The sequence below is a fragment of the Pithys albifrons genome, chromosome 6 (genome assembly GCF_047495875.1).
Source record: "Pithys albifrons albifrons isolate INPA30051 chromosome 6, PitAlb_v1, whole genome shotgun sequence".
NCBI classification, from domain to species: domain Eukaryota; kingdom Metazoa; phylum Chordata; class Aves; order Passeriformes; family Thamnophilidae; genus Pithys; species Pithys albifrons.
Window position 1 is genome coordinate 37,297,377 of NC_092463.1, and position 25,602 is coordinate 37,322,978.

Sequence of the window (25,602 nt, forward strand, 5' to 3'; positions counted from 1 at the left end):
CGCATAAAGTCAAGTCTGTTTTGTCCATGACAGTAATCAGTGAGTAATCTTCCTGTTTTTATTATGTTTGACAAGCTTTTCCATCAGTTTTTCTTCCTCTGTGTGTTGAGGATGAGGATTGATAGAGCATCTTGGTGGACATCTGATGACCAGCTAAGTTCATCTCTCTGCAATGTTGTGTTGGACAGCCATAACTAGTTAGACTGTAGCTGTGTCCAGCATGCAGACCTTTAGACAGTCTTTGGAAACAGCTTCTAGCAGTAAGGAATCTTGGTGGTTTGTTCCCATGAAAAGTACCTCTGGAGGATAGCAAAAGAGAAAGCAGCAGACTTACCACTGACCTCTGGCTCTGTAACTGTTTAAATCCCAGTGCCACAGCTCCTGTAGAGATTGCTTCTTGGGGAAAGCACTTCACTGATGGGATTGGAAGGGATATGGTGTTCAGCAGTATCCATTCACTGTGCATTCACCTCAACTCTTCCTTCGTGGCCATATCTATGACACCCAGTGGGCACTGCCTCCAGGCCACCCACTGGACAGAATCAGTGGCAAGAGGCAAGTGCCTGTGGTCCTGACTTGACTCCATAGTGACCCATCAGTGTCTTATCAAGATACGAGAATGGTCTTGGATCAGTGGATTATCTTGTCTTCACTAAATGGTAGGTGTTGAAAACACAGGGATCATGTCCTTTCTCACAGAGAAAAGGTAAATATGCAAAATTTTCTGTGGAACTACAGGGCAAAGGTTTACTTTATATTTACATTGTCTTTTTCCTGATAAGGACTGGCCTCAAGTTCATATCCTACCCTAACAGCCTCTGGTTTTGCTCACATCTCTGCTGGAACTAGGAAGTATAACAGGTTTATCTTTCCTTTTTCTTTAATAAAAGGGGTTTAATCAATGCTTCATGTTGCTTAGTTGTGGTAAAATTCTGGTAATTTCTTTCTATTTCAGCATCTCAAGAGCTTATTTATTAAGTCTCTATGGGGTTAAAAATTACTCCAGATGTGTTTACACAATATCTGCTTTAATGTGGTAGGCACAGCTGTTTTTTGGATGTATCCTGGCTAAATTCCACCATGGGCGGTCACATTTTCCCCATCTCTGAGCTCCCTTGTAGTTTAAACTATCACCAGGAACACAAGAACTACAAGAACATTACTAACCTTGGTATTTCAAAAAGTCATTCATTGAGGGTCTTGCTGCCATAAGAGACATTTTAATAATTATGCATTTATAACTTTGTCTGAAGTTGTGAGGGTTTTTGTCTTCTATGTTTTGAACCTTTGGAAGTGATGTCAAGCATTTTCTTGCCAATGGTACTGGCTAAAAGCTTTAAACCAATCTGAAAGTTTGCTTTGTTTGTAGGTCAGGGGTTCAGGTTTTGGTTTGATCAGATATCATGAAGCTTAGAGGTATAAAGTGACAGCTGGCAGGATGACATTGCCAATGGTCAGTTGAGAGTACAGGTAGATGAAGAAGGAGTACGTTGCAATGTAACTTCTTTCTGATGGAAAAGGAGGGAGCACAGCTTGGCCCAAGGCCCAGCTTTATTTTTTTTTTTTTTGAAAGAAAATTTGAATCTAAAGGGGCAGGACAATAATTTCCATCTTTGTCATTAAGGCTTTAACAACATCCAATTGTGACTCCTGACAAGGGTTACATAGGTAGCCATGCATCTGCACCGCCATTAGGTGTTCTTCTGGGGTGTGTTGTGCCTTTTGGTTTCTCAAGATTCCCCTGCTGCTTGGTGGAGGTGATGCTGTTTTGTGCTGGGTTTCCTGTTAGGTCTTATCCTTGTTTATTGTGGCAGATTTAGCTTTGACAGGAAAGTACAGGATTGCTTTTGCTTGTGGAAAAGATGTGACTTTTATTTGAACTCTGTCCCCTGTGGGACGTGTAACAGTAGGATTTGTACTTTTGTGGCTAGCTTCCAGACAGAGATTGAACAGCAGAGATGAAAAGATCTGTAGCCCTGGAATAAAATTGCTCCTGTGTCACCTGATATATTTACAAGCCTGCTAGACACTTTATTTTCTGTTTGGTGCTGTGCACATCTAGGCTTGTCAACAGTTGCCAAGGATATTGTTCCTTGTTATCATGTAAAGCAGTAGGGTGGCCAAGAAGACAGTAGTGATACCAGTTCTGGAGGTTTCATTGCCCATCTTAATATCTTCCTTGTAAGATCCAATGTGTGGAGTTACCTTAAGGTACAAGCTTCATCTTTCCTTTTGAAAGCAAGGTTCTGTTTCTCATGGTTACAAATGAACTACTGATGAAAAAGGACACTAAAACTGGAAGGCAAACATAAAGGACCAACACAAACTCAAGACTTTAAAGCTATTCTCATAATCTTGGAATCCTCAGTTATAATATTAAATAGGGTTGAAATGCTGGTAGCTGTTGTAATTGCTTGACCAGAATCTATTATTCTAAATCTGTGGACTCTGTGTTTCCTAATTTATTTGTTTTATATGAAGCAGAGGACAAAATCAAGGGGGGGCAGAATTATCTGTTTGCCACATAAAACAAGAGCAACACATAAGTTGTTATGCAATGACTTCTGTAGTATCCACATGATTAATAACACAAGTTTTTCCTTGTAATGCATTCAACTAGATTCCTTTTCCTTTAAAGGTTTTTATCTTGTAAAATTGTTCTTTCCTGGGAGTTTTCAGAGGGTTTCTGAATCACATGGCATTTGTTAGAGGAAAAAATAGAGAAACTTGTGCCATTACCATCTTTGTTTGAATTCAGATCCATATCTAAAGTGCTGCTATTTTCAGACCTTAGGAATCTGCTTAACTTTGGCTAGACCCAAATCTAATGCTGAATTGCATTTAAGTTCAAACTTTCTTTTGTCAAAAGCATATCTGTGAACTGTGATTCAGGCTGTAGTTTTAAAGTAAATAGTATTTTTTTTCTTTTTCTTGGTCAGAGTTAGGAACTTACTGAAAAAGAATGCCGAATGGATCTGTGGAGAGCTGTCTCTCTTTTGACATGCTGCCTACAGCTAAAGTGAAACTAGTTACAAAGGGCTCCTCCCCTGGAACAACTTTAGGCACAGTTTAGAGCTCATGTGCTGCTCACACATAGACTACAGAAGCTAGAAACCATTCCAAAGCAGGCGTGGCTGCGTGCATGCTTGCGACTCTGGCCTTCCAGAGCACAAGTGAAAACTCTCGTGAAGAAACTCGGAGGCTGAATGGGTTAAATGAAATACAACTCTTCTTTTCCTGTGCAGTAAGGATTAGGAACCAAATAGAAGCTGGAAAGCAGAGCACTGAAGTGCCACTGTTTGAAGAAGAAAGGTAGGAAAGTGGGTTTTGGAGTTTAGCTGCAGAGTGGTGCAAGTGTCTCCAACTTTTGCACTCACCTTTCACAGGCACAGGCAGAAGGTAAGAGTTGACTTTGTGTTCTGGACTGTCTCCTGGCCCTGATACCTGGATGTCTATTCTCTATTAGTCTTTTCAGTCCTGTTTGTGCTCTTAAAAGTTTTTTATTTCCCACCGGTTTTTTTCTTTCAGTTAAAAGAGTACAGGGGAGAGGAGACACCAGAGTCTTTATGATGCAAAACTTTATCTCCTAGAAGGGAGGGAAGAATATACTCTATGTATTTGGTGAACATGAATCCCTTTCTCACACAGTTAATCACACTGACACTTAATGTAGTCAAAACTGCTCTTGATGTGGCTGGGGGAAACAGGGAGGTGGAAGGGGAAGGAGGGGAAGGTATCTGCTTGACAGGATGCTGGACAAGTCCACTGGAGTCAGACATGCACATGCTCTGTTAGAAAGGACAGCGAATGTAAGAGAAATGTAGCAGGGGTATGGACAGGAAAAATGTAATTTTTGCATATAGGAATAAAAGCCTGCCTAGGTTCTAAGACTTGTACCACCCTCGCTATCCCTGGAGTCTCAGCTTGCATCTGTTCCTGTGCCAGCAGGTGCTGGGGAGGGAGTGTCTCTGTATCAGCCTTGTGTTGCTTTCAGCTGCCTGAGACAGGATCTGTCTGGGAAGCCCAGCTAAATAATGCTGTCAGAGCCAACAGACTTATTTGTGAAGCAGGAGGTGGTTCAGGACTGGCTCTTCCATCTCTGAGAAAGTCTGATGTATCAGGCAGGCCTGTCCTGACATGGAGGTGGTAATGGGCTAGTAGCAATGTGGAAGGGCATTAGATTTACCCGGTGAACTGATGTCCCTTGTGGGTAGAAAGAGGAGCAGTTGATTTAAAACTGTGTCAAAGCTTTGATGAAAGAAATGTTGTCATTGAATGAAGTCCCTAGGACTAGGAATAACTAGTGTTAGTACAGGAGCTTACTGAGATGATATGTTTCTTTAGGTCTGTCTATAGAAACCTTAAAGAGGGTTTGTAAACACCTCTGCTTATTACTTTGGAAAGTGTCTTCACAGCACTTGTTTGGTTTATCCCTTTTGCGTTGTACTTATGAGGCCCTTCAACAGCTTCTCTGTAAACTGGCTTGGAGCTTCTATGTTACTAGCCTGGCTTCTTAGATATGTACCACACTCTTTAATTCTGGTCCCTATAGATAGAGCAGCCATGAAAAGCCATTCTTTCTGAGGTGCAGTGTGGGGATGAGCCAGTGTGCTATGCAGCCACGTGTGTGTTGGACAACCTCATTCTGGGCTTCCATAACAAATGCTTTGCTGTTACAGGGACAAAAGAGAGGTATTTGTGAGGGGCTACAAGGGTGGATAACATCTGTGTCTCTGGTATGGCACTAACTTAAACTAATACTTGTTCATGACAGTGAAGGAAATGATTGATAAAATGAAAAAAACAAAACAGAGCCAATTTGCTATGTCTGGAAGTTTTGATTTTTTTTTCCTGTCCAGTGTGAGATGGTTGAGACTTCTTTTTCAGGCCTATTTTCAGGTTCTCACATACTGCCAAGTGTCCTGGCACCTCAGAGGTGTTTGTTTTTGAAATATTTCACTCGAACATAAGTGCTTGATGGCATCACAGAAATCCTGGAGTTGAGATAGTTTATTCATAGCTTTTGCATATTCCAAATCTGTTTGCTAGTAAACAGTCCTCCCTGAATGTAGCATTTGATACAAGGTGTTCAATGAATGATTTCAGGTGATTTTCAAGAAAAATGTAGAGCTTTGGTTGCTGGTCTGTCTATATATGTATGTTGAAAAGAACATTATTAAGCAAAAGGTCTCAATGTTAAGGGAAAGTAAGAACCATTGTGATACAGAGAACTTAGAGAATGGATGATCTCAAATGTTGCTATTCAGGAAGTGTAGTAACTTCTGATGCAGATCATTTAGCTTTGGCTTTGGGATGGGCTGTCTCTGAGATTCAGCTGCTTACCAGCTTGCTAAAATAGAATGCTGGTAGATCTCATCTAATCTGGTTGCTTCAGGGATTAATTGTCTCTCAAATTAGGCACCAAGATTCAGTTGGAGTCTATGGGAATGGCTGTGCCCTGACTTGCTGAAAGGGTTTGGAAACAGGAAGGGAGTTACGTTATTGCAATTGGTGTTCTTGCTAGTGCTTGAGTTTGAGTTAAAGGAACAAATTTTATTCTATTTGTTCTGTTAAAATAGTCAGGTTGGGTGAGAAATCCCCTCTGACCTTGATTGTGGGCCCCTTCTTCTGAATGTAATGTAAATAAGGCAAATACTCTTCTGTGCCTCAGAACAGGTAGGGCCGAGGCTACCAGAAGGCTTTCTCTTTATTCAAGGAGGATTTTAACTGTTAATAAACCACTAATCATTTTATTAATTTATATATATGTATCTAGTGACTCCTAATACACAGAAAAAAAATAGCCTTTTTATAAGAGGTTGGGAGCTGCTGTTTTGCATGAGGAGAGCACGTAGAATACACAGGATTAGGTTACAGTAGTCCTCAGTGTTATAGGCTCTTTGTTAGCTGAATGAAAGGGGGAGTGTTTTCCCAGTGACATATTGGTGCTCAGGGAACTCCAGAGGAAATAGATTGCTTTGCTCTTAGGTCTGTGGGAAGGATTATACAGAAGTGATGTAAATCTCTCAGTGTACCTAGCACAGCTACTGAGCCCAGACAGTGAGAGATGATTGCTCAGATTCAGTACAGTCATTTGCAGTTATGCCCAAGGTATGATGGACTTGTCAAAAGAACTTACTTCTCTCAAAATGATACTCTGCTGGATACAGTTTCTCTGCCTCATCTTTTAGCACTCTTGGAATTGAACTGTGATTTGTTGTGGTCCAGTCCTGTCTTGGACAATGAATAATAGTTGCTAGATGTTTGAGAAGAGACTTTTATATTAAAGTATTTGAGTGGGTGTCTACTCATATGCATAGTCTGTGATCAAATTGCTTGTTTATGCTTTCTCACACAGTAACAAGCTCTCCTTCCTGACATGCAGATATGATGTATAGAAAACAAGTGCCATCCACAGATTGTTTATTTCTCTGCCTAGCCCTTAAAGCAGTAATTGGATTCTGGTTTGGACATCTGTGGGAGAAACCAGCTTCAGAGCAAAGAACCAATTTATTTTTAGATCACACTGTTGTCATTTTGCTGCGATCACACCACTGAGCATGTGCTTCCTTTGAGAGCTCTTCAGGCACTGCAGTGTGATCACACCCTCCTAGGATCATTTTTTATGAAGTTAATTTTTAATGACATATGAAAGATGCTAGAACCAGTATTCTTAGAGACAGCAGCCCTAATTCCACTAGCACGCATTCTGCCTCCTAAGTTTCTTAGTCTAAAGTTCTGATTTTTTTTCATTTTTGTTTCTTTTAGTTCACCTAATGTTAGTCATCTTTGCCTTGCACAGTCATGCAAGCAAGCCCACAGACTTCTCTGGGGGAATTCCTGCTTTGTACCACTGAAGGTATGTCTGCATCACAGTCAGTCAAGTCAGGGTGATTCCTTAGGGAAGAGATGTACCCCCACAAGTGTGGCGTGTGTTACGTGTTTACATACACATATATTTGTAAGACTGACTTAACTTTAATAAAGTATCTTAGATTCCAGAAACAATGTAGAGGCAGCTGCAATCAAAACCCACATGACGTTCAGGCTAAACACTCTCACATTTTCCTGTCTATTATTAGTCTCCAAGCAAATTTATTTAAAGGTTTTACAGGTATTCCCTATGTATATATACTACAAGCGTACTGTTGAATATAGTGCTAATATCCCCTCAGTGAACAGAGATGTAGGTCTTGCAAAGACAGGCAGATAAAATTTTGCATTGTTTTAAAATATAATCTTGAGATAACACTTGTTCTTTATTTTAATTTTTTAACCTATTGCACAGCACAGAAATTGATGTATTTATATTAGAGTAGATTGAAGTTAAATAAACAATTTTCTAGCATTAAAATCCTTTCATTTCCTAAACAATTCTTCAAAATTTGAATTGTAAGGGATTGGTCTCAGCTGGCTAACATGCTTACCTAGATGCTGGGGAGTGAAGTCCCTCCCACTGTAACCAAAGAGCAAATTTGAGACCACATGATGAAATTGAACAGGCACAAGTCTATGGGGCCTGATGAGATGCATCCCAGGGGCCTGAGAGTATTGGCTGATTCCCAGAGTGGTTCCCAAGCCACTCTCTGTGAAGTAATGGCAGTCAGGCAAACTCCATAGTGATTTGAAAAAGGGGAATGTTGCTGCTATTTTTAAAAAGAGGAGACAGGAAGACCCAGGGAACTACAGATTTGTGAGCAACCCCTCTGTGCCTGGGAAGATTATGGAAGCAATGGCACTACATCCAGGTGGAGACTGGTGATGAGTGGTGTCCCTCAGGGCTCTATCCTGGGACTGGTGCTCCTTAGTATCTTTGTCAATGGCATAGACAGCGAGACCAAGTGCACCCTCAGCAAGTTGGCCAGGGAGACAAAGCTGAGCAGTGCAGCTGACACAACAGAAGGATGGGATGCCATCCAGGGAGACCTGAGAAGTGGGCCTATGGGAACCTCATCAAGTTCAACAAGTCCAAGTGTAAGGTCCTGCACCTGGGCTGGGGGAATCCCAGACCTGAGTACAGACTGGGAGATGAGCTCATTGGGATCAGCCCTGCAGGGAAGGACTTGGGGGTTCTTGTAGATGAAAAGCCAGACACGAGCTGGCAATATGCGCCTGCAGCCCGAAAAACCAACCATATCCTGGGCTGCATCAAAAGCAGTGGGGCCAGGAGGTCGAGGGATTGGATTCTCTCCCTCTACTCTGCCCTTGTGAGACCCCACCTGGAGTACTGTGTCCAGGTCTGGGGTCCTCAGCATAAGACATATATGTGGACCTGCTGGAGCAAGTCCAGAGGAGGACCTTAAAGACGATCAGAGGGCTGGAGCACGTCTCCTGTGAGGGCAGGCTGAGAGAGCTGGGGCTGTTCAGACTGAGAAGAGAAGGCTCCTGGGAGACTTCATTGCTGCCTATCAATATTTATAGGGGACTTAGAAAAAATATGGAGAGTGGCTTTTTATATGGGTGGATAGTGATAGGACAAGGGACGATGGTTCTAAACTAAAGGAGGAGATATTTAGATTAAATATTAGGAGGAAATTCATTACTCAGAAAGGGGTGAGGCACTGGAACAGGTTACCAGAGAAGTTGGGGATGCCCCACTCTTGGCAGTGTTCAAGGCCAGCTTGGATGGGACGTTGAACAACCTAATCTTGTGGAAGGTGTCTCTGCCCACAGCAGGAGGGTTGAACTAAGTGATCTTAAAGGTCCCTTCCAACCCAATCCATTCTGTGAGTTATAAACAGCAGCAGTGCTCAGTCTCAGGCAATATTTCTGGCCAAGCTAAAAATCTCATACAAATGAAGCTTAAACTGTGACAGGACAGTAGTAGATGTAAAAGATTGTTAGCCATTCCTCTTGAATTATTCTGGTGTTTTGAAGATTATATCCTTGTCATGCATTTTCCATAGGCAGTGTGCGGCTTCTTGTTGCAATGTCTAAATCAGTCTGTGTGCTTGTCATTATCCCTACATGCTCCCAGATTTAATTAACAGCTAAGCACAATGAGACTACCAAAATAGAAGGCAGAATCCTATCTTTACTCCTTATAATAAATCTCTTGCTGCAAACCTAATAGTGGGAGGCTAGTTGCATAAATTTATCTCTCAGCTGATATTAATAGGTAGACAGAAAATTGCCCTCATGAAATACTGTATTAACTCCTGTAAAGGACTGTCATAGTGATCACATTTACTTGAAAGATGCTGCTTCACTGACTTAAACCTTAGGTACTTCACTCTGGATTTTGGAGAGTGGGGGGAAAAGTAGGTCTGCTTCTCCCACACCCACTGATAGGGTATAGTGTGAGACCTTACTGGAATTCTGTGTGCTGATCTTGCTCTTGAGCCTGATGATTTTTCAACTACTGTTCTGTGTGGTTTCAGTATTTAGGTTAAAACTGTGTGCCAGAGGCTGCTGTAGCTTCCCCAGGTGTTGCTGAGCTTGAAATTGCTGAGAAGTCCTTTGCAGAAACAGTCAGTCTGTCAGCCACATGAAGCAATGGCCTAGTGCAGATTAATGGGCCTGTTATGAATCAGGCTGAAGGCTGAGTTGAAAGACTCAGGCTAGAGCAGGCTAGAAGATTCTTCTATGTCACCACCACTCAGTTCTCCAGTTGCTGTGCTTATTAGTAAGTTTTTTAATTTTTTTTTCATTTGACAAGGTGAATTTTGAAGTTATTCTAGCTGAAAGTTTATCTTTCATAATATGCATACCCAGCTGAAAGTATGTTTCAGTGGGATTACTTTCTTGATGAGGATTCTTCAACTCCCAGCATGTATTTAGAATGAATTACTAAATATGGGTACCAATGATAAAAATATGGCTGTAAAACCTTTACTCAGACAACTTGTGTTGTTTTTGTTTTCTCTCTGTTCCCACTAAGCCCTTTCAACCAGTCTTGTATTTAAACTCATTTATAAACATTTATCCCTTTCTTTGTATACAAACAGCTCTTTATGAATGTGGTTCATTGCATGGTCAAGGAAAAGGAAGTTCAGCATCCTCCTGCTTTAACAGGCACATACACACTATTTGACTTATCTGCCCTAACCCAAAGGACATCAGGATTTTCTTTGGAATTTTTTTTTAATAGCTTACTGTAGTTGGGGAAGAAAACAGGTGTGTTAAGAAGTATCTTGAACATGATATCCTCTGCCTAAAGTGCTGGTTTGCTTCCTGGTTCCTCTGGGCTGTGAGATGTGGTCCCCATGCTCAGCCAACTCAGCTCACAGTAAGCATATGGAATTTTTTCCCCATCCTTAATCCCCTTTCTCTCCCCACCTTCATCTCATGTTTTTGCTGTCTGTGTATGTTTTCCCTTTTTAATTCTTCCAGCAAAATCTTAAAAGGTGCTTCTCAGTTGTCAAGGCAAACAAAAGCAAGCTGGAACGAAGATATGCTGGATGGTTTTTAGAGCAAGGTAAAAATCATAATGTCTTTAGAAAATGTAGTGAGTCTGAAAGCTCAAAGACTTTGATCTGAGTCAATGACAAAAAAAATTGTATCATTGAATAACTGGGCAACATATCAGTATCCTTTCTGACTTCCCACCTCCTTCAACCAAACTTCTAAAAATAAAACATCAGAGTGAGACCTCATGTGTTAAGGGGAGTGTAGGAAAGGGGAGGGAATTCTGAAAAGATGTAAGTGGTGGGATCACTGGGGCAACCTCTGCTTTTGTGCTGGATGTGCCAAACTTTACAGTAAGCAATTTCTGTTGATATTGCAACAGGGCAAAGATTTATTGCCAGGATGGCCAGGATGTACCTCACAAGCCATGCAAAGGCAGCTTCTGTATCAGGACTACCTCAGATGGGAATAATAGATCCCCACTGAGTAATTCAAATCCCCATCTGGGAGATGAAATGAGCTATAAGGACCTGCCAAAGTCAGGAATGCTGGAGGCTTTGTCACTTATCTGCATGTCCAGATAAGTCTTGTCTAAGGAACCCTGAAGGGATCTTTTTACATTCTGCCTATGAACCACTCCTAGAGCTATCTCTGATCCACATATGCGATATGTATCTTTGGCCAAAGATGATTTAGAAATGTGGTTCACAGGCCAAAGAAAACAGGTCTGTCTTTCGTACTAAACAGGCAAGAACCACGTAACACTGACTGTACAATAATTTTTCAGAAAGAATACAGAAAAACTGATAAATCTGTGAGCAGTGGAACTCATGAAGCCTGTTTTATTCTGACTTTGTGATCTGATTCTGTACTGCCTAAGCAGCTTCAGTTCTTGTTTATGCAAGGCTGAATTATTCATAACATTTCTTTCAAGTCTAGATTTCCTTCCTATTAAAAAGCAAAAGTCATCATCTAAATGGATTAAAAGTCAAACACATCTCTTCATCCTGGCCAGGTATCTTTTCCCTCAAAATGTAATTTTAGTGCTTTTGAGACCCTGAAATTAGCTAGCTGATGCTAAGTTTATTTTATATATATATACAGACAATATAGGTCTTGTTTCCCCAGGAACATGAATGTTAAGAGGTTATTTGGAAGAGCAGTCAAGTTTAAGTAAGCAATCTTAGCTATTTGTGTGTTGGAAGGCATAATTTACACACATAAAGTAAATATAGGAGTCATTAAAACTGCTCTTGCTTTTGAAACATGCTCTTGGTCTTAATGAAGATTTGACTGATCTTGCTAAGCCTACCTGGGCCAGGATAAGAGTTTCTAACAAAGTAGAAGTTTTTACAGCAGTTCACTGCTGGCTCTACTATAGAGAAGTCCCCAAATCTGCCCTTCTGTCTTTTCTAGAACTTCTGTTTGTTAAAGCAAAAGATTCTTTCCTGAGTGGGTTCAGAGTTAGCCCAGAAGTGAGGGTGCTTAGCCCAATTTCCAGTTGTAGTGGAGTTGCTGTGTTCTGTCCAGAGTTATGAAATTCCAGCCATCTCCTCTGTAGCTCTGTGACCCTCTTGTTTTGAAATAGAAGTCATGTTCCTGAGCTACTAAGGTCAGATTCAAGTTTGAACTTCCCCGGTGTTTGGAGTAGCTTGGGTCAACATCTCTTACAGAAAACAGCCCAGAGCTGAACTGTGACGCTGATTCTTTTTGACCAAGCTTACAGATGGCTGGGACCAGCCACTACTTCAACCTTTTTGTTCATCTAACATGAGCAGTTAAGGCCAGATGTGGTTGGCTAGACAATTTGAATCTCTTCTGGTGTATGGGGCAGAGGTTTCAGCTGGGTACACCTCTAATTCTGATTGAAGATTCTGGTTGTTCCTTACTTGTTAACTGATTGTCATAAACTCTGAGATAACTTCATACTTTAATACTATGGCAAAAATCCCTTCACGTGAGCTTTCCAGCAGCTGTTCCATATCTTAGGCATAAAGTCACCATTTCCCCTCAGGCCCTGCTGCTGTTTCTGGGTGGAGGAGGGGTGGAGATGCTGTTCTAGCACAGAGCAAGAAAAGGGAGCTGGGAGGGTTGAAGAAAATTGGAGAAGGGCAGGAGACACAGGGAGCAGCAGCTGCTGTTTTTACAAGTGAAAACATTGCAAAACACTGTCCTTTTCATCCCTTTCCCTGCATAACCGGCCTTCAGTGAGAAGAATGGCAAACAATCAGAATAAACATATGGTGCCATACCCCAGGTCCTACAAGGAGTTAGAGCCATGAAATCCAGAAACAGAACTTAACCCTTTTTTAAGCTTTTGGACAGATTCACAAGTTTCATCTGTTCTGGTTGAAACTAAGGTGAAAGGGATACATGCTGAATTCTACATCTGAGGAAGCTTTTAAAATAAGTTTATTGAAGCCCAGATAATCAAATACAAGGTTTGTTTTGCAATGGGGAATTTAAGAGGATATAGACAACACTGTTCTTCCTTCTGACAATCTAGAATCTGTTGATTAGTTTATGAGGGCTGAATGGTCTAAACTTTTTAATGTGAAATTTGGGACATATGATAGCCAATTCCATGCAAGTGCACTGGCACAAAAATACAAGCAAGCACTACAGCTGTAATTTCTTGCTGCTTTGATGCACAGGATTGCCCCATACATTGTATTCTACTCTAGTTGCGTCCTCAGAGAATCTTTTTATCCTGTCTGGCTAAAACCATCCAATATACTAATTGCCTGGGGATAGGAACACTGCTAGCCCTGGCAAGCCACTCCTCCAGGCTCAGCTCCAGGAACCTCTCACATGTTTTGGTTACAGCTCCCTGTCTCTCGGTGCAGATGCTGGAAAAAGCTGAGCAGGGAGTCCATTAGCAGCACAATAAGGATTTGATTTTCAAGGCCATCTCTGCGAACCTGAGAGGTGCCTGGAACAGAATACGTGAGAGAGGATGTCTGGGGAAGATTTTTTTTTTCCCCTCTGGATAGTAGGAAGAGGAGCTTATCTCAGGGAAGATGCTGCTTTCACAGAGCCCTTTGCTAGTGGTGTGGGTATGTTATAAACTCCTTCAGAAGAACTTTGCTGTTTATGTGCATGGAACTTTCCTGTCTTTCCGCTGGGAAAAGATTTGGCAGTTGGATACAGCTGTGACACAAATCTAGCCTGTGCTTTGGTTGTTGGCCTTTACTGCATGGAGAGCATACCTGACCTCTTGTGGAGGGTATCTCCAGGTTGTTTCTTCCTTGATCTGAATGGAAGGAGTAGCAGTAGCATGTGTGGGTGGTAGAGGGTACATAGTCTTCCCTCCTCCTAAGAATGACTAATCCAAAATTAATGAAAATAATATCCATATGACAAGCTCCTATATCTTCACATTCAAGAATCTTATGTTTGTCACTCAGTATTTAGGGAGAGAAGTTTATCAGTTCTTGTTTTCCCAGTTGCATTTTCGATATTTGTTGCTATTTTGCACACAGAATTTGGTGCAACTGGGTTTTTCAGAAGTTAATAGCTTTTACATGAAAGGGAAAACATTTGAGAATATGCTTTTTTATTCCCAACAAGGTGAATGTTGGGAATGTCAAAATCCATGGTATCTGTGGAATAACCTGAAATATGCAAATACTAGATCAGGTAGGTTTTGTTTTGGGTATTTCTTGGTTCTGATTTGATATTCTCATGCAACATTGATTTTATATATATGTTTTCACTGTTAATAGTGATGCATGTTCTGTATTTTATCTGGATTTAATAGGCCAGGCCAAAGGACCTAGATATGAAGTTTTAACATTAAAACAGAAGTTACAAGGACTGATGAGATAAACATTTCTTCCTTGATGCTTTCACGCATAGTGAAAGGAAAATTTATCCTTCTGTCCTTTTACCTTTCCTTTCCCAAGTTAGAAAGAAGCTCAAACTAGATTAAACTATGCTAGGAATACCTAGTCCATCTCTTTTTCTTGGCTTAATCAGCTTGTCATGAGGTCATGAGAAAATGGTTATGAGGAAGTCAGTCTCTAGTGGCTGCAGTGTCTGTGGTTACAGCTGTGAATGTCGGTGAGTGGTGGTTGGTGTGGGCTGCAACTCAAAAGAGGAAGGATAAAGTAGCAACAGTCAATGTACCAGTGAGGGGTTGTGGTCACAAACATGCATAATGCCCCAAATTTAGGAACTGTTGTATGCTGCCATGCCAGTCTGTGTGACCTGGTCTTTCCAGCTCTGCAGAAGTGAAATAACTAACCATTGCTGAATCCAGCTATAGCTGTCCATGCTGAACTGTAGGATTTTAACCGTGCTAGACCACACAGTGACAGACATGAAGCTTCACCAATCCACACATAAGATGACTAAGGTACAGAAATATTAACTGTGGAATTTCTTACCTTGAGTTGGTTGAAGTCACTGCAATCTTCAAGTATTTTATCATGTGTATCTGTGAAGGGGTGGGAAGATGCCTTCCCATGTAACAAGTAACAGCACGCCCCTTCCACTCTGCCTGGGGATGGTGTTCTCGTAATATCAAAGGAGAGTTCAGGGGAATATTCACACTCAGTAATTACATTCTGACTTTCTGTACAGGATAATTTCAGTCTTTGCAGTTGCCTTCATCTATCCAAGGAATGTAATGATAAAACTCCGTTTCTTCTCTCACCTTGATTTTAGTTCCACCTCCATTTTTAGTGTGTGGTATTGTAGCTTTTCCACCAAACAAGCAGCAAAGAAGCAAGCAATTCTGATCAGTGATTTCTTTTGTTCCCACAGGCAGAGATGAAGCACTTGTTCCTTCTGCTCATGCTAACAATGATGCCACCTTCTGCATTTTCAGTGAGTAAATGCTAGAACTGTCAACATCTGAAACTCAAGCATTTTGTAGACAGTATTTCTGAATGAACTAATGGGTTCAAGTCATCAGGTCTATTGTGGTACATCTTATAAAAAGTCTAATGTGGTGATTAAATAACAGAATTCTGGTAGTACCTTTGGACTAGGGATGTTATCTGCAAAGTGGTAACTGCTGTCTCCTGCTTCAAAGCTAGAAAGAGTTGTCACTTGAAGTAAAGAATATTTGGTTAGCTCATTTTCCTCTTTTCTTTGATCTTAGAAATCTCAGCCATGTGGTTTAGCTTTAGTGGGAGAGGCAATCTTTATGTTAAGACAATTTGATATTATTAGAAAAAGAATGCAGCTATTAAGAACCAGAATTCTTCTTTCTTTCTGAAAAAGAAGTGTGATGTTTCTGAGAACAGTCTCTCTTTATTAGTGAGTTGGACATCGAAGGTAAAAGTTGACCTGCTGAGTAGAGCAGAATTGTTTGCAAAGGAAGATGTTATATGTTTGCTGGGTGTAAAGGAACAGGGAGGGAAGGGGGAAACAGGCAATTATCACCTGGAATAAGTGTTTTGCTTTCTAGGCCACCTTTGAAGATCAGAGATGAGAAATGAGAGAGACAGAGATGAGCAGTGTTTGTTAGTCGTATTTTCTATCTTACAGATGGAAATATGCTTAAATGAGCTCTTGCTATCTAATATCTAACAGAAGGCAATACTGTGTGTTTAAAGAATCAAAATGGAATACACTATATTCAGTTCATCTGCTCACCTGCCTGTTTTCAGCCTGGTGATTTTATTTGGAAGGGATATGACTGAAATACACTGCAACTGTGAAGGCTGACATTTCCCTGTAGCATTTCCCTCTGTGCCCTGTGGGCACTAAGTGGCTCCTCTTGAAGCATAGTGAATGAAGGGAGAAGCTTTTGCTTAGCTGCCAATAAACTTCAGTTTCCCTGATATGCTGGATCTGTCCAAGTCATGGGGAAACAGGAACATCCAGCAGCACTGAGACACTCTGCTGTGATAATTCTCCATTTTGTTTCTAGAAGGGAAGACAGAAATGGTGTTTGTTTCATATGGGCCATTACTTACCAGATGCTAATGCAAGCAGGTTTAACCATAGCAAGAGATGTTCAGCTTGCAAGAGGTGGAACTGGCAGGGCTGATTGTAGCAATGGCAGCTCAAGTCTGTGCTAGATCACGCTCAGCACCATAAGAGTAGCAGAGCTGCCTGAACTCCCACAGGTGGAACAGCTCTGAAAGCAGTGCCTGCATTCCTCTGGCTGCTGCAGGAGAGGAGTGGTAGCCCTGCTGCTATAAATGCAAATGTTCTACTTGTGTGATTAGAGGAAGAAAGGGAAGCAGAAGGTGAGATTGAAAACTGAGGGAAGGAATACTGCATAGCAGAATGTAAGCTGGAGAATTGCTTGCTCTTCTAGATCCCTCTCCACTCCTTTAGGACTTCACCTGAGGTGGCAGGTTTATTAAAAAATAACTTTAATCTGTGTCACATAACATTGAAAAACTGCCTTGCCTGTGCTGTTCTTTTGTAATTCCCAGTGGCACAGGTATAAGAGATTGTTGTTGGCATGGTGCATTTCTCCCCACTGAAGGAGAAACACTTCATTTAATTTACAGTAGAATATATCTAAGAAACTGAGGCTCTGCCTCTTTATCCAGAGCGGCCTTCCAGCTAAGAAAGCGGCAATTATTTTGATTTTGGTATCAAATGAGCAGCCACTATAGCAGCAAATGGGTAGAAAGGTGGATCACCTCCAGCTGTACTGTGAATAGTGTGTGCCTCAGGAAGAAAAGAGTAGTGGTGGTGGTAGAATTAAAACCAACATGTGTGGATTTTATTCCAGAATTAATTGCTTGCCTCTTAGATCCCTTTTGTCTACCAAGGCACACATTGATTGCTTCTTGGACACCTTTTCTTTGACTCAGGTGCAGGAGAGAATGAACTTGCATATAGAGAGGCTGATGGTGCAAGTGGGAGTACAGCTATAAATGTGTGAACTGCAGGCTTACACAAGAGTGGAGAATACAGGTCTACAGGTCTGTATAGATTGATGTCTACTGATTTTCATCTGTTTTTGAAGGGGAGCAGCTGAACTTGTTTTTCTTTAATGTTAGGCTAAGGAAAGCTGCAAGCAGAATAAGGGCAGAAATGACAGGCAGTTGCCTCCATCTTTTCTGTGCTTGTTTGGCTCGTTTATCTGCCAGACATGGTAGTCAGTGTTAAGCCTGGCTGCTGAAAATTACTTGCCCAGTGCTCTGTCCTTGGTGGGACCCACTGTACTTGTCATTCCTTCTTTCCTGCTAGAGTATGGAGAGGGTCTTACTGCATATTACCTGTGGTGTCTGTTCCTTTTCACCAGGATTTGGAGGATCTAGAAAGGGAAGTCACCCATTACTTGTTGCTCCTTTATTGTTTGCACTGTAGTAGCACTAGAACCTACAGCCGGATGGGCAAGAGGAGTGTGTGTATTGTATGCTTTGTGGTGCTTAAGAGTTTTAGGTGAAGGATTTTTTTTTAAATTTGAGGATATCTGACAGGTTACCCTTGTTGACATGTTTGTGAATATCTCAAAGAACTGCAGTAATTTCAGAAGCATTTGCCTTTAAAAAAGCCTTATTGACTTTTTTCCCCCAAACATCCTGTATTTATGCAGGTGCCTGCTTATTCTGTTCTTTGTTATCATTTCTGTGAATTTATCAGTTGACATCAGTTTTATGTTACGTGAGCATACAGTTCCCTTGGGATGCTTTTGTAAACTGGGGTAAGAATTCCAAGAATCAGATGCTGAAGCAGTTTTAGCTGAGAGGTTGTGTGCTAGTATGTAACAGTTTAGCCATTTTAACCTTGAGTTCCTGTTAGGCCCCTCGGATAAACAACTTCTGGTGACTTCATACTGTGTGTATTGTCCACTTCTCCAAGTAAGTTTGGGGTCATAAAGTTTCCTCACAATCACCCTCTTTGTAGAGTTTTCTGAATGCCCTCCATTTCTTCCACAAATTAATTTGATTTCTCTGCAATGTCTGTATGAGAGTTCTTTAAATACCGTAGTCATCTCCAGGCCACCTAGAGTTTCTGGAAATCTTCCCATTTCTGAAAGGTAACCAGTATCTGCTCTGCCCTCTAACCAGCAAGCCAGCATAGTCCCATGGGGCAGCACGTACCTGGCTGTGCAGTGGGAGGGGCAGGCACCGTATCCTGCCCAACTGACAGGGAATCAGTGGATGTGGAAGTGCGTGTGGTGGGACAGCCCAGGGAGAGGTAGAGTGAGGAGTGTTGGAGAGGTGAACACAGGGAACATGGCAAAGAACTGGGAACCGTGATGGTGTGGGTTCAGTGATGTAGGGAGAATCTCAAGTGTTTTGAGAAAATGACAGCGTTGGGGAACTGCTGGATTTTAGTGGATTGTTAGACAGGATATGCTGGCATAGCAGAGGGTAATGAAAGGAGACATACATGAGTGCAAACCATAAGCCATTAAAGCTAACAAAGCCTGAATTTTTTCCTCTTCTTTGTAAAGCTGCTCATCTTTATAAGGTACAAAATGGTACAGAATAAGAGAGTATTTTGCTTCCTGCTGTCGTCATCTTGTTCAGTTTCATTCTTGTTTTGGTAGTTTTTCTCAAATACAATTCTTTGATTGCTTATTCATTATTCATAGTTGTGGTACTTGGCATTATTCACCTTCAAAGCCTTTGCAAGCCTGCTGTGTTTGAGCCAAGATCAATGGTTAAGACAAAATTATAAAAAATGCCTTGCTGGTGTGGTTTGGATTAATTAGCTTTCTTTTGGTTGCATTTTTGGCTAATCGCAGATGGATTTCTTGAAAATGCATCTATTGGAATAGTAGCATATATCTAAATTATAAATGTATAAGATATACTGAATGTTTTCAGCTCCTTTTCAATTAAGTTTGAGTCTTGAATGCCACATGTCATGCAGAGCTTAGCTATATGAAAATATTGTCAATGGTCATCATTGTAGTACTGGGTAGACCTTCTGGATATAGAAAGGAGAAGGAAATTGTTCACCTTCTGAAGAGAACACGGTCTAAGGATATGCTCCACATGGGTGGTTTTTGTTAGGGTCCTGAGAGCACTGCAAGGCTTTACTGGCCCTCACTGGACTCCTCTTGTCCTGCCCACTGCCCAGGACCCCACTGTAGGCTCCCAGGACTGTTGGTTCCATCAGCCCCAGTGAGGCTGCAGTGATGATGCATCATGATGATGCTGCATCTGCACAACACTACCTGACCCAGCCATGGATCCTGATGAGCCAGGTCCACCTACAGCCCCATGTTCCAGCCTGGCTTTGGCTGAAGGTGCCTGATACCCAGGGCTGCGCCCTGCTGCCCCAGGAGAGCCTCCTGCTACTGCTCCCCAGCCCACAGGGAGCAGCCAGCCTTTGGGGCACCTCGACATTTTCCTTTTTTTCTCCCCTTCCCTTATTAACTTTTCGCTAAGCAATTAACTTTTTTCTAAGCCTTTACTATTCAAACTTAACAAAGCTGTATTTTTTCCCCGGAAACTTCTTACTTGCCAAGACTTTGGCAATTAAACCATTACAGAAATTATCATGGTGATAATTTTCTTTTGTAAAGTGCTTGGGTTTTGTTCTTCTTTCATACATGTTTCATAAATGAGGCTACAGTTCAGGGTGTGTAAAAAATAAACATCAACCTTGTTTCAGAAACTATAAACCCTGAAAGTAGATATCTATCAAATAAAAGGATGCAGTGTTATTCCACAAATACCAAGGAATGGTAAACAGAGAGAGTCTGATTTTTGACTGTAGGTTTAAACTATGGAATCACTGCATAACGTAACAGTAATGCCACATTACTCATTTTATCATTATGAACAATATCTGTTTTCAGTGGGTAACAGTTGGACAGAGCCTTGTCATCAACCTCCAACGTCAAAGATTTCCCACCACATTCTCACTGTTGGCAGAGAGTTGTGTCTGATCTGAATGGAATCCAGTAACTGTGTGAAGCAGCCCCAGAAGTCACAGCAACAACTTTTCAGTGTCCAAAATGATGCTTCAGTTGCAGCTCAATGTACTAAAGATGCAACCTGCTGCACTAAAAGCAAGTGCTGGCCTTGTCCGAACCTTCTTGGGCGTAGCGTGGTGATGAAAAGCATGTGCTTTGAGCAACGACTGTTGGAGTGGTGTGACATGGTGTTTTGTTGCTGCTTGTCAGTCTGGAAAGGCAGCACAAAAAAATTCACAAAGTAGTTCAGGTTGACCATCTCTAAGCCCCTACAGGTGCCCAAGGAGTAAGAGAAATACTAGAGGTATGAATTTGACTGAGATGTAAGTTGTTTGGACATGTGACTGCAGAACTTCACTGCTCACTTGGGACTCTATAGTGGTTTGATGTTTGCTTTGATAACTTGCAAGTATTTGAGTTGCAGCAAGGCAGAAGGAAATTATTCACATTGAATCACCAGTCCACATTTTGGTATAAGAACTTTGTGGATCACTGCATGCCTGCAATGCATTTGTCTGGGAAGCACAGTCCTCTTCCCCTGCATATTTTCCTATTCATCTCATCAGACTGACTGGAAAGTCTTTCAAGGGCCCCTTTTAAAGCATTCCTATATACTGCCAGCATTTTCTGTCTTTCTGAGTCATGTCCCACTCATAACTTCTCTTCCAGTGCGTGTTTCATATGTAAAAATAAATATTATGTGGTTTATATAGTATGCCATCTAGGATCCTTTACCAGAATTCTTTCATTTGTATCTGATGCATACTGGAATTGACTTTACAGATGAGGTCTGGAGCAATACTGTCGTTTTTTTACTTCCCAGTTATATCAGATATAGTTGGCCTGGTAGCAGCAGATGCTGCAGCTACATCAGTTCCTCTGTCTAGGAACTGATAAAAGCAATGCAGTGTTCATAAAAATGAAATCCCTGGCCTTCTTAACTTTTATACCACAGCAGCCTGTGTACAAATGAGCACTGGGAGTATGTGGTGCCATGGTCACAGGCAACATCAATATTCCCAGAATGTATGCACTTCTGGTGTCTTAACTGGCAATAGAACTCGACAGAGCTGTTGGGCACTGACTGACTGCTCTTTCTGGAGTTTTTAGAAATCAAGTAAAAAGGTTGTATGCATTTTCTCACTTTTCTTGAAACATTAAAATATATACTTGATGCAAATCAAGAAGCTACATTCTTGTACATGTGTTAGACTGAACCAAGAGGAGAGTGGAACCAAATGAATTTGTAACAGTGATGAATGAAGACTGTAGATTTTTAATTCTGGGATCCAGGAGGGAATGGAATTGAGTTGTACTAAAAAGCACTCCAGATCCTGAAGAGAGCAGAAAGAGGCTTTTGGAACAGAAACTAGCTGACAGCATCTGAAAACATCCTAGTATCAGGCTATGTAATATATTTCTTATGTATTATAAATACGCAGCTTTATATTTGCCTGTATACATGTGTGCAGTTACTGAAGTAATGAGAACTGGGCACAGATTTCCAAATATGAGAGCTGGGCCCCTGTTAAAATGTTTCTCTAACACTATACAGCTTTGGGAGGATTCTTTTGCCCAATGCTCCTTTTGGGGTGTATTTAAACGGAGTGATACTGAGAAAAATTGTTGTTCCTGCACTCTGGATGATAAAGCCTTACAACAAAGAATTCCTGCAGATTTTCCTCTCTACAGAAGGAATAAAGAATTCTAGTTCTGTAGGAGGGTTATTGGAATATTTATCAGGGTGGTGTGTGCGTGTCAAGGAAGGGCTTTCTATCCTAATTGCCTTCCAGTAATCTGACTTTCAAATGTCCTTCCTTTGGACTTTTATCTACATGACATGTTTCCTTCTCCCTTATGCTGACTGAAAGGTCCCTTGTTTCCAAGGTGAGCTAATACTGCTCCTAAATCAGTCAGTTGGTACAGAGGAATAAGACTGTTTTATTCTTTTGAGGGTAAAGGAGGGGGAGTTACAGGGAAAGGAATTAGGTGTTTGAAAGACAAACTTGGGAAAATAAAATGCCTTGCTGAAAGCTAAAACTCTGTTGTTGGGATTACTCCCAGAAAGGCCAATGAGAATGCAGAAAGCAAACACTGAACTCAATATTGGGAATGAAAGAATGGAAGAAGGGTTTGGCACGAGGTCAGGGAGATGGTGACTTGGCCAAAAAAAGGTATGTAGGAGTGGCTGTAACCTGGGTAGTGCCATTTAGTGAGCAGGGTAAAGGCAAACAAAGTTAGTATTAGAAAGAATTGCACAGAACTTGTGTGAAGAAAATTAAATAGCATGGGCTGGGAAGAAAGTGTTTCAAATTAGAGTAATATAGGCACTAATTTGGGGTGACTCTGCAGCTATATAGTTGTGGGTAATTTAGTAGTAACTGCACAAATATGATTGACTAATATCTCTGACTGTTGCTTTGCCAGCAGCAGGAAATTATTCCTAAAAAAGGGTGGAGACAAACAAGACTCTAACTTGGAAATACAGTCAGGCAGGGAGCATGTGTAGGAAAATCATTAAACCTCTCTAAATGACAAGGGAAGATTAACCCATGCATCTTGCCTGAGCTGGATTCGTCGGATGATTTATTAGACTAGCTCCTCTTTCTAGCCGAGATGTCTTGTGTAAAAGCAGTTATTAGTTAACAGAAGTGAAAATTTTGCTCTTAAACTGAGGAGCTTTCTCCCCAGTGCCTTCCTTCTCTGTAGACCTTGAAAAGTGCCCAGATGGGTGGAAATTGCTTGCTGATCAGGGCTGATAATTCTGGTGTGGTGAAATCTCTACTTCTAGGATATTCCTTCACTCCTGCAGAAAACCCTTTCAATGGCCCTTGCTAGCTAGGGTGATCATTAGAAGACAGCTTACGTGAGGACACCAGCGGAACAACAGGAAGGAATGGACACAGAGCAGGAAACGAGAGGGTGGGAGTGTGGGGAACTGTGTGAAACTAGGGGATGGATTGGGACCTAGACCTGGAGGGTTTGTAAACTTGGTGGGCTACAGCATGTATGGAAGTGAATTAGATGATATCACAGTAATTTTTTTACTTCTGTTTATCTGCCTGCTGCATCTTGCAAATATTCTTTTTTTTTCCTCAGGATAATGCCATTCTTCCTACTAACCACTCTCCTGTATGTGGATCCCAAGGGCTGCAGTAGGCCTTTTTTCCCTGAAAATATGATATATCATGTATTTCAAGACAACGTATTTTGGTTGGTTCTGTTGCACATATAACTTCTTGTCTGTATTATCATGGTTATTTCCCTTAATGTCAGTATCCATTCAGAATTTCTACATACAAAATTAATTAAGGCTGTAGCTGATGGTGGCCCAGACCTTGATATCATCATTGGACATTGTTGGGTAAGGGGAAAAAGTGGTCCACATACAGAATTTTGTTGCAGTAAAAAGTGTGTTCCAGGACTTTCCTTTCTGCTTCCTTTATTTCTCTTAAGTATTGGGCTTGGAGCCAAGGATTTGGGATTAAGTGGCTCTATTGATCTGGTGTGGAGTGACAGTGCTCATAGTCCCTGAAGTAATGATTTGCCTTTGCTGCTTTGCTGAGAGGAAGATGTTATCTTCTTTTAGATGGTTATTCAAAAGATTCCATGAATAGACAAAGAGTAGCAGCTGAGGGAGATTATAAAGCTGGATGTGCTATATGTCTTCAGGAAGCTAATGCTCCTAAATATTAGAGGCCTGTTTCTGGTGTATTATGCTGTGCCACTTTTCATACTAGGAATACAGAACAATACGACGGCCTTTTTTGCAAGAGAATACATAGGTTCTCTCCTTCATTTGTTTTTGTTTTTTTTTTTTATTGTGTTGTCATGTCTGTTTGATATGTCTGTGGGTTTTTTGTTTCCAGGGCTGCCGGATGAGGCGGCAGGTTGATGCCTGGGGCAGTTGGGGTGAATGGGGCGAGTGCAGTCGGAGCTGTGGCGGTGGAGTCAGCTTTCGGCAACGGCGATGCTATTCCCAAAGGTGGTAGCTAACATTCTCTCTTTTTTTTTCTACTTTAAATGTGTTTTTCTTTTACTGAGCTCCTGCAGTTATGTTCCAGTATACATTTAGAACAGAAATGACTAGTGTTCAGTCCCAGGGAAATGAGTCCACTTTGAGATGAACCAGGGTTTCAGTCTTGTCACTGCTGTTTTGAACAGTGCCCTCTTCAACACATCCGTGCTTTGGCTCCTTTGATAGAGCACAGCAGTTTCTCTGTTGATGCAAGGCTGTGCAACTGGGGAATTAGCATGCCAGCAGCTGTTCAACTAGGTCTAGTGTGGCAAGCCCTGGGAGAAATGGAGAACTGTCCACAGCAGTTGGTTCTTCTCCTAAGAGCTAGTGACCGTGCCAGGATTTTCTCAGGCTTGTGGATCCCAGGAAGGTGAATTGCCCCTGAAGAAATGAAGAATGGAATTGGCTCAAGCAGTGTTAGCACAGTGCCATCTTATTTGCAGCTGGGTTAGCTGCATCCTAGTGAGGCTGGTGACTGGTACTGCACCTGTTGGGAATGATGCACCTTAGAGATCCTCTTGTGAGTGAAAACAAAGAAAAAGAGAAAAAAAACCCAGACTCTACATAATACCCTAAAAAAACCAGCCTCTTTCTGTTTTGATAAATGAGAGGGTGGTTTTGTAATAGAGGAATCCAGAATTGTGAAGCAGTGCTACTTTCCATACAGAATAAAGAAGGGTCTCTTTTGAAGGCTACCCATTATGGTATACACCTACCAGAATCCCTGGTCTCTCTCCATTTTAGGAATACTGAGGTATTAGACACTGATTGGCCTTTCAGATCAATTTCTTCCACAACTGTTACTCTCTATAATTCTCAGTCAGAGTCATTTGACTGGAGTACCAGTGTTGCACACTTTTCATGGGCATGTTTAGCTCTTCCTGCTAATGGGTCTCGTGTGCACATAAAAAGCATGATAAGTGATGTACATACCTATTCTGAACCGGCCACTACCCTGTGCTGCTCATAACATGTTTCCCAGTCCTGTATGAACACCTTGACTGTTTACTGGTGGACAGTGGACTAAAAGCTCTGCTTCCATTGTTTAGTTGAAACATGACCCTGAAGAGCTGTCCTGCAATTGTTCATGGTTTATGTCTCATTCATGGTAGAACACAAACCATAGCACAAAACAGCACTAGAAGATGCCAGCTTGCATTAGTGGTGAAAGTACATTTTAGTTATTTTGCTGTTTCAGGAGACTGTGAGGGTGATGTAAAAGTGATTTGTAATGTTTTCCAGGAGATGACTATTTGCATGTGTGTTCTGCAGAGAGCTTCATGTAGTTTTCCTGTCTTTCAGGACAGAAGGTCCTTCCAGTTGTGTTGGACCAACACGAAGCTATCGGTCATGTAATGTTCAGGTATAGTGCTCTGGTTTTGCTTTTTCT

At 41.4% G+C, this 25,602-nt stretch overlaps 1 protein-coding gene across 3 annotated transcripts in view; it reads left to right on the plus strand.

Moving 5' to 3' along the window:
* The first annotated feature begins 3,112 nt into the window (after positions 1-3,112).
* PAPLN (papilin, proteoglycan like sulfated glycoprotein) overlaps positions 3,113-25,602 on the plus strand; it is a 51,584-nt gene continuing 29,094 nt past the window's right edge. For all 3 annotated transcript variants that reach the window (XM_071558262.1, XM_071558263.1, XM_071558264.1), the window contains exons 1-5: positions 3,113-3,312; positions 6,769-6,859; positions 15,115-15,177; positions 24,064-24,179; positions 25,515-25,575. In XM_071558262.1, coding sequence (XP_071414363.1) covers positions 3,143-3,312; positions 6,769-6,859; positions 15,115-15,177; positions 24,064-24,179; positions 25,515-25,575 — 501 coding nt within the window. In that variant the 5' untranslated portion in view covers positions 3,113-3,142. The remainder of the gene's footprint in view (positions 3,313-6,768; positions 6,860-15,114; positions 15,178-24,063; positions 24,180-25,514; positions 25,576-25,602) is intronic.